Source organism: Leucopleurus acutus, assembly GCF_964270905.1.
Source record: "Leucopleurus acutus genome assembly, chromosome: 16".
Classification (NCBI taxonomy): domain Eukaryota; kingdom Metazoa; phylum Chordata; class Mammalia; order Artiodactyla; family Delphinidae; genus Leucopleurus; species Leucopleurus acutus.
The window spans coordinates 22,005,167-22,024,994 of NC_139158.1; the positions used below are offsets into that span (position 1 = coordinate 22,005,167).

The window sequence follows — 19,828 nt, forward strand, 5'->3', positions numbered from 1 at the left end:
GTTTTTGCTCAGATGTGGCTGGCATGTCATAGGTGTGGAGTAAATATTTGTCAAATGACAGATTGTTGAATCTAGAGGACCCCATTTGAAGGTAATTCTTATACCAAAGAAGAACAGTCCTGGGAAGGGCTTCACCTATATTCAGATATTAGAAGAAAATCTGATTAATGTTCATGTTATATATTTCCCCAAGCACTTTCAAGTATACGGTTCCATTATCACAATGACTTTGGACTTACTAATGACAGCCATCAATGTCTAGAAGTCAACAACACTGAGGTTCAGTGGTAAATTGACTTTGCAGAGCCGCACAGCTAGTTGGTGGGATCAGACTCCAAGGCTCTTGGCACTTAGCTGAAGATGCTTGTCCCTGTGTCTCCACTTAGCAGTTAGAAATTTCTTCTGACCATTCTTCAAACAAGAGCTTGCTTCCAAATAAAATGGTTTGCTTACATTGGTCGATTCTTTTTAAGCTAATGGATCATTTCTTTCCCCCGTAACAAGGATAATAAATGATGTCAGGAGTACTGCAGAGTTGATTACATTTCATCCGCAAGCACTGTGCTTCACACGCCTCAAACAGCCCTGCTGCTCTGTGCACTGCTAAGCCACAGAGGTCATTTTTATTTTATTTTTTGGGGTGTTTTTTGGGGGGCCTGTGTCAGGTCTTAGTTGTGGCCCACATGTGGGGTCTTCATTGTGCAGCGTGTGGGCTCCAGAGTGTACAGACCCACGCGCTTCTCTCTAGTTGTGGCTGGCGAGCTCAATAGCTGCGGCGTGCGGGCTTAGTTGCCCCACCCTGCGGTATGTGAGATCTTAGCTTCCCGACCAGGGATTGAACCTGCACCCCCTGCATTGTAAGGTGGATTCTCAACAACTGGATCACCAGAGAAGTCCCCACAGAAGTCATTTTTAATTATAATTTTTTTAATCATAGAAACAAATGGTGTCATAACACATACAAAAGAATTTTTAAGAGCTCAACTTTAACACCTTTCCAATTTTCCAAGTTTTCCTCTACTTCCTGTTTATACACGTGGATAGTTTTGGTATTGCAATCATAGCATAATTGTGATTTGCTTTATGCTTTTTAATTTCCTTAACAGCTTATCACAAATGTTTTTCCAAAATGTCATATAATCATTTTAATGACCATTTTAAGTAGGTGCTTCACCTCTCAAGTGGCCATTCCCTATTGGGCATTGAAGTCTGTTCCTTCCTGCCTTGTTTTCAGTGTTTCCAGAGTATCAACTGGAATCTCTCAACAGAGCTTTGGAGTTTTAAAAATGCACATGCCCAGACCCCACCCAGACTGAATGAATCAGAATCTCTGGGTGTGGAGCCTGACATGAGGATGCCCTAAATGCTCCTCAGTGACTCTGATGCAGAGTCAGCGTTGAGAATCACTGCTAGAGTTTGTAACTCTAAATGTTACAATTAGAGGCCTTTTGAGTCACTTAACAAACAAACTTGCTAGAATCCAGGCCTCAACCTTAGGAAAGAAGCAGAGCTACCGGGCCACTAGTTGTCTGGCACATTATAAGAAAGTGACACAGAACTATCAATAATAGGACACCAGGGGCACCTGGGATGGTTGAAATCTACTGAGAATCCAAAGATGTAGCTGAGCCAATACCTGTAGTCTCCTCTGCCACCAAACCCTTTCTGAAGCTGGTCATGAGAAGCAGCAGGGGGCAGCTCTGGTCCTTCCCCTTGTCTTGCACTCTGGCACATATCCTAGGGCTGAAGAAGGGGCAAACTAAATTGCCCCTGGGACTGAGCCATTCTTACCATCCAAAGCAGGACATTCCATTTTGATACTGGGGACATCTAACGTGGCTCATCTGGGGGTGGGGGTTAATATAAGGAAGCCAAATAAAACCTTGCTATAAATTTATAGGAAAAGCAGAAAACCTAAAATAAAGAATCCATGATATACACATGCGTGTACATATACACATGTGCACACACCTGTATGTAAGAAGGTGGAACCTCCTTTATTTTGTTTGCTTATCACAATAAACGTGCAGGACATAGACTTCGACACATGCTACTTTTAACATTCTCTTTTGAAGTTTCACTTCAGTCACGGCTGTGTGATCAGTCCCTGCGCTGGGAGACTAACAGAAAATTCACTGAGTGGGGAGCCAGGGGCCCAGGATTGGAGCTTGGCTCGTTGACTGACCAGCTTTGTGACCTTGGCTAACTCATTTTCCCTCTCGAGTCCTCGTTTCATTGTTGTTGTTGGAGGATTTGGTAATTGAACTGCTAAATGCAGTTGTATTTGCAGGGGATTGGGTCCAGCCCTCCCCACCCCACCCCACCCCCCCGGCCCACCCCACAGATACCAAAATCCGCAGATGCTCAAGCCCCTGCCGTCTGCCCTCTGGACCCGTGGTTCCAAATCTACAGGTACAGAGGGCCAACTGTAATCTATGAAATTCTGAAATCTTATAATGTTAATCTTCCCTTTTTTAAAAAAAATTGAGATATAATTCACATACCATGAATATTCACCTTTTTAAATCATGCAATTCAGAGGTTTTAGTATATTCACAAAGTTGCACAACAATCACCACTATCTACTTCTAGAACATTTTCATTACCCAAAAAGAAACCTGTACCCATTAGCAGTCGCTAGCCATTTCTCCCTCTGCCTAGCCCCTGGCAACCACTAACCTACCTTCTGCCTCTGTGGATTTTCCTTTTACGCACATTTCATGTGAATGGAATCATAGAGGGGGTGGCATTTTGTGTCTGTCTGGCTGCTTTCACTTAGCATAATGTTCTCAAGGTTCATCCGTGTTGTTGCATGAATTGTCACTTCATTTCTTTTTATGGCTGAATAATATTCCATTATGTTAGCTTTGCTTTCAAACAAAGAAATAATGAGCAAAACATATACGGTCTCCTTTTCCCAGAACTCACTACCCAGCTCTAATCTCTATCCCCATTCCTCCTCCTGAAAGTCTTGCCTTAAACTCTACCCTGTCCCCAGCTCCACCCCTACCCCATCTCTGAGCTACAGTGCATCCCAGACCCTCACCCCATCTCTGACATTCTCCCACCCCCCATGCCTTATTCTTCCCCAAACTTGCCCTAATCCCCTTCCCATCTGTCACTCACCCCTAGGCTTCATTCTTTACTTCATCTTCTCAACCCATCCTTGATCAATGGGTATGAGGTCACTGACTGCATATATCTCTTGGGAATTCGTTAAAAACCAAAAGCATGATTTTTTTAAGATCGCAAAACAGGTAAATTCTCAAATGTCCAAGGCATCCAAACCACAGCTCCCAAATGCATGCATGCTTCCCTGCTGCCTGTGAGAGCCACCCTCGCCATGCAAACCTCCGGGAGGGAGCAGTGTCCTGGAAGGACACTGGGGCGGGAGGCACCTCTTCTCCCTTCTGCTGCTTCCCCCAGGAGCAGAGCTTGCTTCACGCCCGGTGTGCCGGGCGCCAGGCACTCACCCCTTCTGTCTCTGTACCGCCTGCAGAACGAATGTGAAGGGGATCTGGCAGAGGCAATGCCGGCTCTGGAGGCTGCACTCGCTGCACTGGACACCCTGAACCCGGCAGACATCTCACTGGTGAAGTCGATGCAGAACCCACCAGGTCCTGTCAAGCTGGTCATGGAGAGCATCTGTGTGATGAAGGGGCTGAGGCCAGAGAGGAAGCCGGACCCTAGTGGCAGCGGTAACCACCCCACAAACCCGCACCCCTCCCGACCCAGCGGCCTGCACGGGCTGTGCTCCCCTGGCAGGAAGGCTGCCAGCACCCCCGCTCATCCGGCCCCAGGCCTGCAGGCAGTATCGTGGTGTCTTGGGGGAAATAAGAAAGGCACCAGGATGCGTGTGCGCTCACTTGTGTTTCTTCACCATCCTCTCTCCTCTCAGTCAGTAAGGAAAATGCAGCCATCTTTGGGTGAAGCCAAGCTCAGTCAAGGCCCCTGCCTACAAATCATTACAAAAATGAAGGTCATGGAGACAAGAGGACAGATAGAGAGCAAGCACACAGAGTAGAGTGTGGGTGAAAGGAAGAGCGAGAAACAGAGAGAGCTAGAGAGAGAAAGATGAAGGAGAAACAGAAAGAGACCCGGAAGAAAAACAGATAAGAGAATGAGACAGAGACAGAGCGATGGAGAGAAGGAGATAGAGACTGAGAAATAAATGGGGAGAGACCCAGACACCTAGACGCCTTCATATGCAAGCACATAGACGCGAAGAGATCCTGAACAGGGAGAGGGAGGTTGGGAGGGAAAGAAATCAGGAGGGAGAAAGACAAAAGGTGGGGAGGAGAATGAGGGAGGGAGAGACTCCTAACCATGTCAGATATAGAGAGACAGAGAGAGAAAGATATGGGCGGGAGAGAGAAACAAACAAAAACAGGCAGAGAGACAGAAAAGCTGAAAGTGAGAAATGGAGACGGAGACCCCCAGAGATACAGAGACATACGAAAATAGAGAGTGAGTGGGAAGAAGAGACCAGAAGGAAGAGAGACAGAGACAGGGAGACAAAGGCACACAGAGAGAACAGGAGAGGTCTGGGTTGGGGACGGGGTGAGGAGGAACAAGAGCTGCTGGTGAAGGATTAGAGGGAGAGAGACAGGGGCAAGGGAGGGAAAGACTGAAACTGATGGGCCTGAGGAAGACAAGGAAACAGAAACTTAGAAGAGGAGAGAAAGGAATAGGGGAGGGAAAGAGGAAAGCTTATATAATCAAGCCTTAGAAGCATGAATACGTGAAAATTCATTCTTAAAATCCAAATTAGATGCAGGATCTTGCAGTAAAACCAGTGTCTTAAGAATTGAACAAGGACTTTATAAACCATCTCCAGTGATATTTCCTATCTTTTGAATCTTCGTATCCTTCAAACAGTCCTGCTGTTCTCCATTCCTTCCGATATGTTAGAAATTTCTGATCCCTCATTTGGGAGACTCTGGCTTCTGCTTCCCATTGTTTATCATTCCCTCTTCCTTGGCTGGTTTCAGGCCAAATAACACATGAAGAAATGCAAAGGTGATCAGGATTGACAAGCAGGGAGCAGACATTACAGGAGACTCCTCTAGGGAAGCAGCTGAGGTATAATCTGGCTGCACCCTGGAATCACCTGGCAGGTTAAAGAATGCTAAAGCCCCTGCCCCCACTCCTAGAGATTCTTATTCCTTTGGTCTAGGGTGTGGCCTGAGCATTAGTATTTTTCTTAAAGCTCCCAGGTGATTCTAAGGTGCAGCCAGGATTGAGAACTGCTGAGATACGCAAAGCATGGCCAGGTCACAAAAAATCAGTTCTCTTCCTGTATCATTGATGGTGGGCACAGGATGCATCATTCACCTTTCTTATTTTAAAATTGAAATGAATTTTGGGTACTATTCATGTAACCCACAGAATTTAGCCAGTACTTTGGGACGGAGCAGAAGAGCAATTAAATTAGTTTTGGGTACCTTGAATTTAAACAAAGCAGATCATTTCCTAGAATGCAAACAAAAACTTTCATGGGAAATATTTCTTTGGTGTCTAAGCTTGCTTTAGGAATAGGACATATTTGACCTGTTGTACCTAATATGATATCTCAAGTACAATTTTTTTTGATGAGCCTGAACTTGGCAAGGGTTTATAATTACCTGAGTCAAAGAGTTTGACTTTTTTCTAACACATTAACAAAAGGAGCACTGCCCTGGGATGGGATCTGGGCTCACTCATTCATTAGTCAGCATGAAGGCTGCTAAGGTGAATAGGGCCCTGCTTTGTTTCTGGGCAGACCAAGGACAGCCTTCTGTTTTGTTGCAAGTCTGCAAGCTGCTTCCCCCACCCTCACTCTTTGTCTGGAGACAGCCTCACTCACTTACTCACTCACTAGAAGGACTGATTCATCACAAGGACGGCCTAATGCGCTCCATCCGACCCACCTCCCATAGTTGAAAAAGAATATTCAAAACACATACCCATGGATCCGGTTGCCCTCTTCATCTGTGACTGGGATAAGGGGCAACATTCATTCAATACATACTGAAAACTGATAATTAGGCACTGTGCCAGATTGTAGTAAACACAGAAGGAGCATACAGATTTTTTTAAATGTATACTTGATTTATTATATTATGTTTTTGAGTGTACAGCATAGTGACTCAAAATTACTTTAGATTATATGCCATTTAAAGATATTATAAGGGGACTTCCCTGGTGGCGCAGTGGTTAAGAATCTGCCTGCCAATGCAGGGTGCATGAGTTTGAGCCCTGGTCTGGGAAGATCCCCCATGCCATGGAGCAACTAAGCCTGTGCACCACAACGACTGAGCCTGCGCTCTAGAGCCTGCGAGCCACAACTACTGAGCCCGTGTGCCACAATTAACGAAGCCCACATGCCTGAAGCCCATGCTCCACAACAAGAGGCCACCGCAATGAGACCATGCACCACAACGAAGAGTAGCACCCGCTCGCCACAACTAGAGAAAACCTGCACACAGCAACAAAGACTCAGTGCAGCCAAAAATAAATAAATAAAATATAAATTTTTTTAAAAAAATTTAAAAAAAGATAAAGTTATTATAGGAATAAACCTACCTAAGGAGACAAAAGACCTGTATGCAGAAAACTATAAGACACTGATGAAAGAAATTAAAGCTGATACAAACAGATGGAGAGATATACCATGTTCTTGGACTGGAAGAATCAACATTGTGAAAATGTCTATACTACCCAAAGCAATCTACAGATTCAATGCAATCCCTATCAAACTACCAACGGCATTTTTCACAGAACTAGAACAAAAAATTTCACAATTTGTATGGAAACACAAAAGACCCCGAATAGCCAAAGCAATCTTGAGAAAGAAAAACGGAGCTGGAGGAATCAGGCTCCCTGACTTCAGACTATACTACAAAGCTACAGTAATCAAGACAGTATGGTACTGGCACAAAAACAGAAATATAGATCAATGGAACAGGAGAGAAAGCCCAGAGATGAACCCACACACATACGGTACTTTATGTTTGATAAAGGAGGCAAGAGTATACAATGGAGAAAAGACAACCTCTTCAATAAGTGGTGCTGGGAAAACTGGAAGCTGCATGTTAAAGAATGAAATTAGAACACCTTCTAACATCATACACAAAAAGAAACTCGAAACGGATTAAAGACTTAAATGTAAGGCCAGACACTATAAAACTCTTAGAGGAAAACCTAGGCAGAACACTCTATGACATAAATCACTGCAAGATCCTTTTTGACCCACCTCCTAGAGAAATGGAAATAAAAACAAAAATAAACAAATGGGACCTAATGAAACTTTAAATCTTTTGCATAGCAAAGGAAACCATAAACAAGAGGAAAAGACAACCCTCAGAATGGGAGAAAATATTTGCAAGTGAAGCAACTGACAAAGGATTAATCTCCAAAATATACAGGCAACTCATGCAGCTCAATATCAAAAAAACAAACAACCCAATCCAAAAATGGGCAGAAGACATAAATAGACATTTCTCCAAAGAAGATATACAGATTGCCAACAAACACATGAAAGGATGCTCAACATCATTAATCATTAGAGAAATGCAACTCAAAACTACAATGAGGTATCACCTCACACCGGTCAGAATGGCCATCATCAAAAAAATCTACAAACAATAAATGCTGGAGAGGATGTGGAGAAAAGGGAACCCTCTTGCACTGTTGGTGGGAATGTAAATTGATACAGTCACTATGGAGAACAGTATGGAGGTTCCTTAAAAAACTAAAAATAGAATTACCATATGACCCAGCAATCCCACTACTGTGCATATACCCTGAGAAAATCATAATTCAAAAAGAGTCATGCACCACAATGTTCATTACAGCACTATTTACAATAGCCAGGACATGGAAGCAACCTAAGTGTTCATTGACAGATGAATGGATAGAGAAGATGTGGCAAATATATACAGTGAAATATTACTTGGCAAGAAAAAGAAATGGAATTGAGTTATTTGTAGTGAAGTGGGTGGACCTAGAATCTGCCATACAGAATGAAGTAAGTCAGATAGAGAAAAACAAGTACCATATGCTAACACATATATATGGAATCTAAAAAAAAAAAAAATTCTGAAGAACCTAGAGGCAGGACAGGAATAAAGATGCAGATGTAGAGAATGGACTTGAGGACATGGGGAGGGGGAAGGGTAAGCTGGGACGAAGTGAGAGGGTGGCATTGACATATATGCACTACCAAATGTAAAATAGATAGCTAGTGGGAAGCAGCCACATACCACAGGGAGATCAGCTCGGTGCTTTGTGACCACCTAGAGGGGTGGGATAGGGAGGGTGGGAGGGAGACACAAGAGGGAGGGGATATGGGGATATATGTATACGTATAGCTGATTCACTGTGTTGTACAGCAGAAACTAACACAACATTGTAAAGCAACTATACTCCAATAAAGATGTTAAAAAAATAAAATGATGCCAATCTAAAAAAATAAAGTTATAATAAAATAGTGACTATATTCCCTATGTTATACAATATATCCTTGTAGCTTATTTACTTTATTCGTAGTCATTTGTACCTCATAATCCCCTTCCCCTATATTGCTCCTCTCCCTCCCCTCTCCCCACTGGTAACCACTACTTTGTTCTCTATATCTGTGAGTCTGTTTGTTTTGTTATATTCATTAATTTGTTTTGTTTTTTAGATTCCACATACCAGTGATAACATACAGTACTTGTCTTTCTCTGTTGGACTTATTTCCCTAAGCATAATAGCCTCCAGATTCATCCACATTGCTGCGTGGCAGTATTTCATTCGTTTTTATGACTAAGTAATATTCCATTGTATATATGTATACCATATCTTCTTAATCCCATCGTCTCTTGATGGGCACTTGGGTTGTTTCCATATCTTGGCTATTGTAAGTAATGCTGCCATGAACCTTGGGGGTGCATGTGTTTTTTTGAATTACTGTTTTTGTTTTTTCCAGATACATATCCCGGAGTGTAATTGCTGGATCAATTTTTAGTCTTTTGAGGAACCTCCATACTGTTTTTCATAGTGGCTGTACCAATTTACATTCCCACCAGTGTATTTGAGGGTTCCCTTTTCTCCACATCCTCTCCAACATTTGTTATTTGTGGTCTGTTTGATGATAACTGTTCTGACAGTTGTGATGTGATACCTCACTGTGGTTTTGATTTGCTTTCTCTAATAATTAGCGATGTTGAGCATCTTTTCAGTGCCTGTTAGCCATCTGAATGTCTACTTGGGAAAAATGTCTTTTCAAGTCTTCTGCCCATTTTTTGGTTGGATTGTTTGTTTTTTAATATAGAGTTGTATGAACTGTTTATATATATTGGATATTAACCCCTTATCAGTCATATCATTTGCAAATATTTTCCCCCATTCAGTAGGTTGTCTTTTTGTTTTATCCATAGTTTCCTTTGCTGTGCAAAAGCTTTTAAGTTTCATAAGGTCCCATTTGTTTAGTTTTGCTTTTGTTTCCTTTGCATTAGGAGATGAATCCAAAAAAAATATTGCTATGATTTATGTCAAAGAGTGTTCTGCCTATGTTTCCTTCTAGGACTTTTGCGGTTTCCAGTCTTATATTTAGTTTTTAATCCATTTTGAGCTTATTTTTATATATGGTGTGAGAAAATGTTCTAGTGTCATTCTTTACATGTACCTGTCCCGTTTTCCCAGCAGCACTTATTGAAGAGGTTGTCTTTTCCCCATTGTATATTCTTGTCGCCTATGTTGTAGATTAATGGACTGTGAGTGTGTTTATTTCTGGACTCTCTATTCTGTTCCATTGATCTTTGTATCTTTTTTTTTGTATCAACACCATACAAGGAGTCAAGGACTGTGATACCTTCAGCTTTGTTCTTTTTTCTCAAGATTGCTTTGGCTATTTAGGGTCTTTTGTGGTTCTATGTATGTTTTAGGATTATTTGTTCTAGTTCTCTTTTTGGTATTTTGATAGGTTTTTGCATTAAATCTATAGATCCCTTTGGGTAATATGGACATTTTAACAACATTAATTCTTCCAATCCAAGAATGTGGGATATCTTTCCATTTATTTGTGTCATTTTCAGTTTCCTTCATCAGTGTTCTATAGTTTTCAGAGTACAGGTCTTTCACCTCCTTGGTTAAGTTTATTCCTAGGTATTTTATTCTTTTTGACATGATTTTAATGAGATTATTTTCTTGCTTTCTCTTTCATTATTAATGTATAGAAAAACAACAGCTTTCTATATATTAATCTTGTATCCTGCAACATTATTGAATTCATTTATCAGTTATTTATTGGTTAAATTTATCAGTTAAAATTATTATTTTTCTTGGAGACTTTAGGGTTTTCTATATATAGTACCATGTCATCTGGAAATAGTGACAGTTTTCCTTCTTCCCTTCCAATCTGGGTGCCTTTTATTTCTTTTCCTTGTCCGATTGCTGTGGCTAGGACTTCCAATAATATGTTAAATAGAAGTGGCCAGAATGAGCATCCTTATCTTGTTCCTGATTTTAGAGGAAAAGCTTTCAGCTTTTCACCATTGAGTATGATGTTAGCTGTGGGTTTGTCATAAATGACCTTAGTTATGTTGAGATATGTTCCCTCTATACCAATTTGGATGAGCGTTTTTAATCATTATTAAATATTGAATTTTGACAAACGCTTTTTCTGCATCTATTGAGATGATCATGTGATTTTTTTCATCTTTCCTTTGGTTAATGTGGTGTATCACATTGATTGATTTGTGGGTATTGAACCATCCTTGCATTCTTGGAATGAATGCACCACTTGATCATGGTGTATGATCCTTTTTACATATTGTTGAATTCAGTTTGTTAATATTTTGTTGAGGATATTTTGCATCTATATTCATCAGAATTATTGGCCTGTAAATTTCTTTTTTTGTAGTGTCTTTGTCTGGTTTTGGTATCAGGGTAGTGGTGGCCTCATGGAGTGAATTTGGGAGTGTTCCATCCTCTTCAGTTTTTTGGAATAGTTTGAGAAGGATAGGTATTAGCCATTCTTTATATGTTTGGTAGAATTCCCCTGTGAAGCCATCCAGTCCTGGACTTTTGTTTGCTGGGATTTTTTTAATTGACTACCAATTTGATTTCACTACTAGTGATTAGTCTGTTCAGATTGTCTATTTATTCCTGATTCAGTCTTGAATGATTGTATGTTTCTAGGAATTTATCCATTTCTTCTAGGTTGCCCTATAATTATTTATAATATTATTTGATGATGGTTTGTATTTCTGTGATATCTGTTGTTATTTCTCCTCTTTTATTTCTTATTTCATTTATTTTTGTCCTCTTTTTTTGTGATGAGCCTGACTAAAGGCTTATCATTTTTGTTTATCTTTTCAAAAAAAAAAAAAAAACAACAGCTCTTCATTTCATTGGTCTTTTCTATTTTATTTATTTTTCTCTAGTCTCTATTATTTCCTTCCTTCTGCTGACTTTAGGCTTTGACTGTTCTTCTTTTTCTAACTCCTTTAGTTGGCAGATTAGGTTGATTATTTGAGATTTTTCTTGTTTCTTTAGGTAGGCCTGTATCACTATAAACTTCCCTCTTAGAGCTGCTTTTGCTTTGTCCCATAGGGTTTGGAAAGCTGTGTTTTTATTTTCATTTGTCTCAAGGTGTTTTCTGATTTCTTCTTTGATTTCTTCATTGACCCATTGGTTTTTAATAGTATGTTGCTTAGTCTCCACGTGTTCGTGTTTTTACCATTTTTCTTCCTGTAGTTGCTTTCTAGTTTCATACTGTTGTGATCAGAAAAAATGCTTGATATAATATCTAGCCTCTTAAATTTGTGGAGACTTGTTTTGTGGCCTACCATGTGATCTATTCTGGAGAACATTCCATGTGCACTTGAAAAGAATGTGTATTCTGTTGTTTTTGGATGGAATTTCCTGTAGATATCTGTTAAGTTCAATTGGTCTAATGTGTCATTTAAGACCACTGTTTCTTTATTGATTTTCTGTCTGGGTGATCTGTCTAATGATGTAAGTAGGGTGTTATTAATGTCCCTTACTAATATTGTATTATTGTCAATTTCTCCCCTATGTCTGTTAATATTTGCTTTATATATTTGGGTGCTCCTATATTAGGTGTATATATGTTAACAAATGTTATATCTTCTTATGTGGATCCCTTTATCATTATATAATGCTCTTCTTTGTCTTTTGTTATAGACTTTGTTTCAAAGTCTATTTTGTCTGATATGAGTATTGCTACCCCCACTTTCTTTTCATTTTCATTTGTGTGAAATATCTTTTTCATCCCCTCACTTTCAGTCTGTGTGTCTTTAGCTCTAAAGTGAGCCTCTTATAAGCAGCAGTCTTGTTTTTTTATCCAATCATCCATTCTGTATCTTTTGATTGGAGCATTTAGTCCATTGACATTTAAAGTGATTATTGATAGGTATGTACTTAATTGCCATTTTGTTACTTCTTTTCTGGTTGTTTTTGTAGTTCTCAGTTCTTTTCTTCTTTTAGTCTCTTGTGGTTTGATCATTTTCTTTAGTCTTATGCTATGTTCCTTTCTATTTTTTGTGTACCTATTGTAGATTTTTGATTTGTGGTTACCATGGGGGTCATATATGTTGACCTATAATTGTATCTACTTGTCTTAAACTGATAGTCATTTAAGCTTGAACACATTCTAAATGAGCTATGTTTTTCTACTCCCCTCCCCCATGTTTTGTGTTTTTGATGTCATACTTTACATCTTCATGTTTATCCCTTAACTGTTTATTGTAGTTATAATTGATTAAACAATATTTGTCTTTTAATCTTCATACTAGCTTATTTAAGTGGTTGATCCACAGCCTCTTCTATATATTTGCCTTCACTAGTGGGATTTTCCCTTTCCTATAAATTCTTACTTCTTGTTATAGCCTTTTCTTTTCCACTTAAAGAAGACATTTTAACACTTCTTTTAGGTTTGGCTAGTATTGCTGAACTCTTAGGTTTTGCTTGTCTGAGAAGTTCTTTATCTCTCCTTCAATTCTGAATGATAATCTTGCTGGTAGAGCATCCTAGGTTGTAGGGTTTTTCCTTTAAGCACTTTAAATATGTAATTTCACTGCCTTCTGGCTTGCAAAGTTTCAGCAGGAAAATCAGCTGATAGCTTTCTGGGGGTTCCCTTGTATGTGACTCTGTTTTTCTCTTGCTGCCTTTAGAATCCTCTCGTTAATTTTTGCCATTTTAATTATATGTCTTGGCATGGGTCTCTTTGGGTTCACCTTGTTTGGGACTCTCTGTGATTCCTGGACCTGGATATCTGTTTCCTTCTTCAGGTTCAAGAAGTTTTCATCCATGATTTCATCCAATACATTTCGCCCCTTTTCTCTCTCTTTCTTCTCCTTCTGGAACCCCTATAATTCAAATGTTGGCACATTTAATGTTATTCCAGAGATCTCATTCATTGCTTCCTATTTTTCTTCTTATTTGTCTTTCTTTCTGCTCTTCTGACTGGGTGATATCTGTTATTCTATCTTCCAGATCACTAATGTGTTCCTCTGTATCATCTAGTCTGGTGTTAATTCCTTCCATTGTGTTTTTCATTTCAGTTATTGTATTCTTAGCTCTGACAGGTTCTTTTTTTTTTTTTTTTTTTGTGGTACGCGAGCCTCTCACTGTTGTGGCCTCTCCCGTTGCGGAGCACAGGGGCCGGACGTGCAGGCTCAGCGGCCATGGCTCACAGGCCCAGCCGCTCCGCGGCAGGTGGGATCTTCCCAGACCGGGGCACGAGCCCACGTCCCCTGCATCGACAGGCAGACTCTCAACCACTGTGCCACCAGGGAAGCCCCCGACTGGTTCTTTTTTATATTTTCTAGTTCCTTGTCAAAATTTTCACTATGCTTATTTATTCTTTTCCCAAGTTCAGTTAGCATTCTTATTACTAATGCTTTGAACTCTTTATCTGGTAAATTATTTATTCCTGTTTCATTAGTTGTTTTTTAGGGTTTTTTCCTTGTTCTTTTGTTTCAAACATATTCCTCTGTCTTCTCATTTTGTTTAACTGTCTCTGTCTCTATGAAAGTACATGAAACAGTTACCTATCCCAGTCTCAAAGGAGTGTTCTTGTGTGGGAGTGTCCCTTTGCAGTCTATGTGTGCCCAGTGGCTTTGGTGGAAGAGCTGAATCTTGAAGTGAGCATGGGTCACATCTTTCCCCAGGGTCTGCTGGCAGCTATCACCTTGGTGGGAAGGGGGCTGGAGATGGAGGGGCTAGAGCCAGAGCTGGGTGTGAGATGAGCCTTCTCCTGTGCTGAGTGGTCATCACCACCCCGTCAGGGGCAGGGCAGGTCCCATGGTGCTGGAGCAGAAGCCCTGCGGGTTGGGTCCAAGCTGTTTCCATTCTCTGTAAATGTGTGTTCTCCCCCTCCCATCAATGGCACCTTTATCCCAGAGGGGAGCAGTTCTGGAGCGAGGGAGGCCAGAGCAGGCACCCTGTGTGGGCTAGGTGTGTGCTGGGATGGTCCCAGCACACCAGTCGGAGCTTCAGACAGCTCCTGATCCACTGCCTCCATGAGCTCCAGCAATGGATACCCTCATCCCATTAAGATGCAGTGCCAGGTCTGGACCAGCTCGGTCCACCCCCACCCCACCCCCACAAGTGCACACTCTCCGCAGCAATGGAAGCCTTCACCCTAGTGGGGAGCTACACCAGAGCTAGAGGAGCTGGGGCAGGCACTTGGTGCAGGCCGGGCACATACTGGGGCAGTGGTGGGAAGCTGGTCAGTGCCCCAGGCAGTTTCAATCTGCTTTCTTCATCGTGTTCCCGGGAGTAGGCAAGCTTGTGTGCACTCTTTATGAGTGGTGTCTCAGTTTGTCCTAAAAGTTCCACTGGTTTTCAAGTCAGCTGAAGGAATTTATCTTCCTGGTGCCAGACCCCAAGTGTGCCCAATATGTGTTTGAACTCCTCACTCCCAGGGAGGATCTCCAAGCCTGTGATATCCCCTCCTCTTCTGTATCTCCTCCTAGGGGCACAGGTCCCAACCTCATTGCTTCTCCTCCCTTCCTACCCAACTCCATGCGGATCTCTGTTTATAGCCTTGGTTGTAGAAGAGTCTTTCTGCCAGTCTACGGTTGGTTTTCAGTGAGATCTGCTCCACGTGTAGATGTACTTTTGATATGTTCATGGAGGGAAGTGAGCTCAGTGTCATACTACTCCGCCATCTTGTTCTCCCCAGAAGCTTACAGCTTTGAGGGAGAGACAGACAATCAAAACTAAACCAAAAAAAAAATCACAGATTGCCGTCAATGCTATAAAGAGAATGGATGTTCTAGCCTCTGAGATGAAAGAAAATGCTCCACAGAGAGGTGGTTTTTAAAATGAGCCTGAAGTCTGGCCAGGAGCCATCTAGATGCCATTTACAGCCTAGGTTAAGAGCTCATGGTAGCGAAGCACTTGGGATCATCAAGGAATTGAAGTAAGGTTCTTGTGACTGAAGACCAGGGAGCAAGGCAAAGATGAGGTGGGCAAGGTTGGAGGGCCACCCAGACCATGGTGAGAAGCTTGGGCTTTTTTTTAAAATTAAGATTGTATTTTTTCAGAACCGTTGTAAGTTCATAGCAAAATTGAGTTGAAGATACAGAGATTTCCCATATACCCCCTATTCCCATACATGCCTAGCCTCCCTCATTATCAACATCCCCCACCAGAGTGGTATATTTGTTACAACTGATGAACCTACATGGACACATCATTATATCCAAAGTCCATAGTTTACATTAGTATTCATTCTTGGTGTTATACATTTTACAAGTTTGCACAAATATGTAATGACATGTATCCATCATTATGGTATCATACAACATATCTTCTGCCTAAAAATCCTCTGTAAGACCTTGGATTTTTTTTTTTTTTCTTTGCCAAATATGAGAAGTAGCCACTGCAGGGCTGTAAGTTTCAGGCAGAATGTCTTAATAATAGTCTTATCTCTGTTTTTTGTCCCAAACAGGTAAAATGACAGAAGATTACTGGGGGGTATCAAGAAAGATTCTCGGAGATCTGAAATTCTTGGAGAGTCTTAAGACATATGACAAAGACAACATCCCACCAATGATCATGAAGCGGATCCGGGAAAGGTTTATCGATCACCCGGATTTCCAGCCGGCTGTTATTAAAAATGTGTCATCTGCGTGTGAGGGTCTGTGCAAGTGGGTGAGGGCCATGGAGGTGTATGATCGTGTGGCCAAAGTGGTAGCTCCTAAACGGGAGCGGCTGAAGGAGGCTGAGGGGAAGCTGGACACACAGATGCAAAAACTGAACCAGAAGCGAGCAGAGCTGAAGATGGTGGAAGGCCGCCTCCAGTCCCTGAACGATGACTTTGAAGAGATGAATACCAAGAAAAAGGCGTTGGAGGAAAACATTGAAATCTGTTCCCAAAAGTTGATCAGAGCAGAAAAACTGATCAGTGGTCTTGGGGGAGAGAAGGACAGATGGACAGAAGCTGCCCGGCAGCTGGGTGTCCGCTATACTAACCTGACAGGGGATGTGTTGTTGTCCTCTGGGACCGTGGCTTACCTGGGGGCCTTTACCATGGATTATCGGGCTGAGTGCCAAAAGTGGTGGTTGGCCCAATGTAAGGACAAGGTCATCCCCGGCTCCAGTGACTTTAGTCTTAGCAACACATTAGGAGACCCTGTAAAAATTCGTGCCTGGCAGATTGCTGGGCTGCCCACTGACTCCTTCTCCATTGACAATGGCATCATTGTATCCAATTCCAGGCGCTGGGCCTTAATGATTGACCCTCAGGGGCAGGCCAATAAGTGGATCAAGAATATGGAGAAAGCAAATAGGCTGTCAGTCATCAAGTTCTCGGATACCAACTACGTGAGGACGCTGGAAAACGCTCTGCAGTTTGGTACCCCGGTCTTACTAGAAAATGTTGGGGAAGAGCTGGATGCCTTTATTGAACCCATCTTGCTCAAGTCCACATTCAGACAGCAAGGGGTTGAGTACATGAGGCTTGGTGAAAACATCATTGAATATTCCAGGGATTTTAAGTTATATATCACAACCCGTTTGAGGAACCCACATTATCTCCCTGAAGTCGCCGTGAAAGTCTGTCTCCTCAACTTTATGATCACCCCCTTGGGCCTCCAAGATCAACTCCTTGGCATCGTGGCTGCCAAGGAGAAGCCAGAACTGGAAGAGAAAAAGAACAAGTTGATTGTGGAAAGTGCCAAGAACAAGAAGCAGCTAAAGGAAATTGAAGATAAGATCTTGGAGGTCCTTTCCCTTTCTGAGGGCAACATCCTTGAGGACGAGACTGCCATCAAAATTTTGTCCTCCTCCAAACTGCTATCCGAAGAAATCTCTGAGAGACAGGAAATTGCTTCAGTGACAGAAATGCAGATCGACGAGACTCGGATGGGCTACCAGCCAGTGGCTGTCCACTCTGCCACCATCTTCTTTTGTATCTCTGACCTGGTCCACATTGAAACCATGTACCAGTACTCCCTGACATGGTTCATAAACCTCTACGTGCACTCCCTGGCCCATAGCAGGAGGAGCGAGGAACTAGAGCTACGAATTGAGTACATCATTGAACATTTCACTCTAAGCATCTACAACAATGTCTGCCGCTCTCTGTTTGAGAAGGACAAGCTGCTTTTCTCCTTCCTCTTGACGATAGGCATCATGAAAGAGAAAAAGCAAATTAACGAGGAAATTTGGTATTTTCTTCTAACTGGAGGCGTTGCCCTGGACAACCCCTTCCCCAACCCAGTTTCCGAATGGCTGTCTGAGAAGGCGTGGGCAGAAGTGGTTCGTGCATCCGCGTTGCCAAAACTGAAAGGCCTCATGGAACATTTGGAACAAAATGCTAATGAATGGAAGCTCATCTGTGACTCAGCCTGGCCCCATGAGGAGATGTTCCCTGGATCTTGGAAACTTCTTCCAGGTTTGGAGAGGATGGCGATTCTCCGATGTCTGCGGCCTGACAAAATGATTCCAGCCATTCGGAAGTTCGTTGCTGAACACATGGGAAACGTATACACTGAAGCCCCTACGTTTGATCTCCAGGGGTCCTACAATGATTCCAGCTGCTGCATACCACTGATATTCGTGTTGTCTCCGGGTGCAGACCCAATGGCAGGTAAGGGCAGAATGTTGTGTGAGGAATATTAAAAGCCCAGAATGCATGGATGGATGACAATAGCTTGTCCCTTACAGCAGGAATCTCAAATTCAAATGGCTTTGAGGGTCAAGCAGTTAACAGACTAAGGCAGGGCTGGGGCAACATAAGACTTCTTCTCCTGCCTAAAGCGGGCAGCTGCTACTCAGCTCTTGTGCATTGTGCCGTCTGATAATGTGATCTCAGGATGACCAGATCATCTGCTTTTTCAAGAGCAACCAGAAAGGTAGAAATCACCCATTTTTAAATCCTGATATCTCATTCAGATTTTTTCTTAAAAAAAGCCAGGGCTAGATTGAGCCAAGTGACTGCTAGTTTATCACCTTTGTCTTAGACCATTTTCTCAGACTGTTGCTTCTCTCAGCTACGCTTCTTTCTTTTCTTTCAATTTTTAAATATTTTGAGTAATTAATGCTGCATGTAGTAAAAAAATAAAATAAAATCAAACAACACAAAAAGTATAGGACTATGGCTCCATTTTGTCCCCTCAAGGGACATTTGGGGAAACATTTTTGTTGTCAAAACTAGGGGGTGCTGCTGGCATCTAGCAGATAGAAGCAAAGGATGCTGCTAACTGTCCTACAATGCCCAGGACAGTCCCCCACAACAAAAGATTATCCAGCCCAAAATGTAAATAGTACTGGGGTTGAGAAACCCTGGTATAAAGTGAAAGGTACATCTTCCTCCTAACCCTCTTAGAGACAACCACTACTAACAGTTTGTGTATGTTTCCAGAAAGTGTTTGTGCATTATAAAAGGGTGTGAGTTGTTGACAGAAATAGATTCGTTTTCTATTCTGTTGGGGAATCTTAAAGCTTTAGTTTTCTCTGTTGCTGAATGAAGAAAGAATACCAGAAATGCAAATGACATAGTTGGCAGTTCTGTGAAAGCTGAGGAATTTGACATGTATCCTGACCCGGTTAGAAAGCCAGCACTTCTCCTCAAAGGCAATCAGAGGAAGGCGCTGAAATGAACTGGTACCCTTTCCAGGTTCCTACACCCAAATTATTGTTGTTGTCAAAGCTCAATTCATGACCCCTTTCTAGCATCTTTTCTCCTTCCCCTGTGTCCTTTCTGTGGCAGGCTTATACAAGAGAAATGAGGGGAAACCAGGAAAAGTAGAGAAGAGAAATGGGGACAAGGTCAGAATATGGTCTGTAAAATGATGATGCTGTGTTGGGAGAGGACAGGCCTGTAAAAGCCAACGGTGTATGTAGCTTGTTCCTGTCCCTCTGTGCTGGAGGCTTGATTAGATTCAGCTGGGATAACTTCCCAGGAAACTGCAGGTACTGTGTCCCTCAGAGTGTGCCGTATTAGGAGGCACATACTGTCTGGTCATCTTTTTTCATTAAGACTGATCAGTGGGTTCAGGCATTGTCAGTGTGCTTCAGCTCGCGACTCCTCCACCGCCTCCTGTATAAAGTTTCCCATCAGCCTTTCACCTAATATGGTGGTTCTCAATCTTGGCTGCCCATTGAAAGCACCTAGGGAGCTTTAAGAAAATCTCCATGGAAAGACAAATACCATATGATACCGCTTATCTGTGGAATCTAAAATATGGCACAAATGAATCTATCTATGAAACAGAAACAGACTCGCAGACATAGGGAACAGACTGGTGGTTGCCTAGGGGGTGGGGGGTGGGAGAGGGATGAGTTGGGAGTTCGGGGCTAGTAGATGCAAACTGTTATATGTAGAATG

The 19,828-nt window shown here is 42.1% G+C and overlaps 1 protein-coding gene across 1 annotated transcript in view; it reads left to right on the forward strand.

Moving 5' to 3' along the window:
* Positions 1 to 19,828, forward strand: part of DNAH3 (dynein axonemal heavy chain 3) — a gene marked incomplete at both ends in the record, with an annotated part of 188,647 nt that overhangs the window by 148,608 nt on the left and 20,211 nt on the right. Inside the window, 2 exons of the mRNA XM_082858163.1 lie at positions 3,500 to 3,698; positions 15,947 to 18,088. Of these exons, the coding sequence (XP_082714289.1) occupies positions 3,500 to 3,698; positions 15,947 to 18,088 (2,341 nt within the window). The remainder of the gene's footprint in view (positions 1 to 3,499; positions 3,699 to 15,946; positions 18,089 to 19,828) is intronic.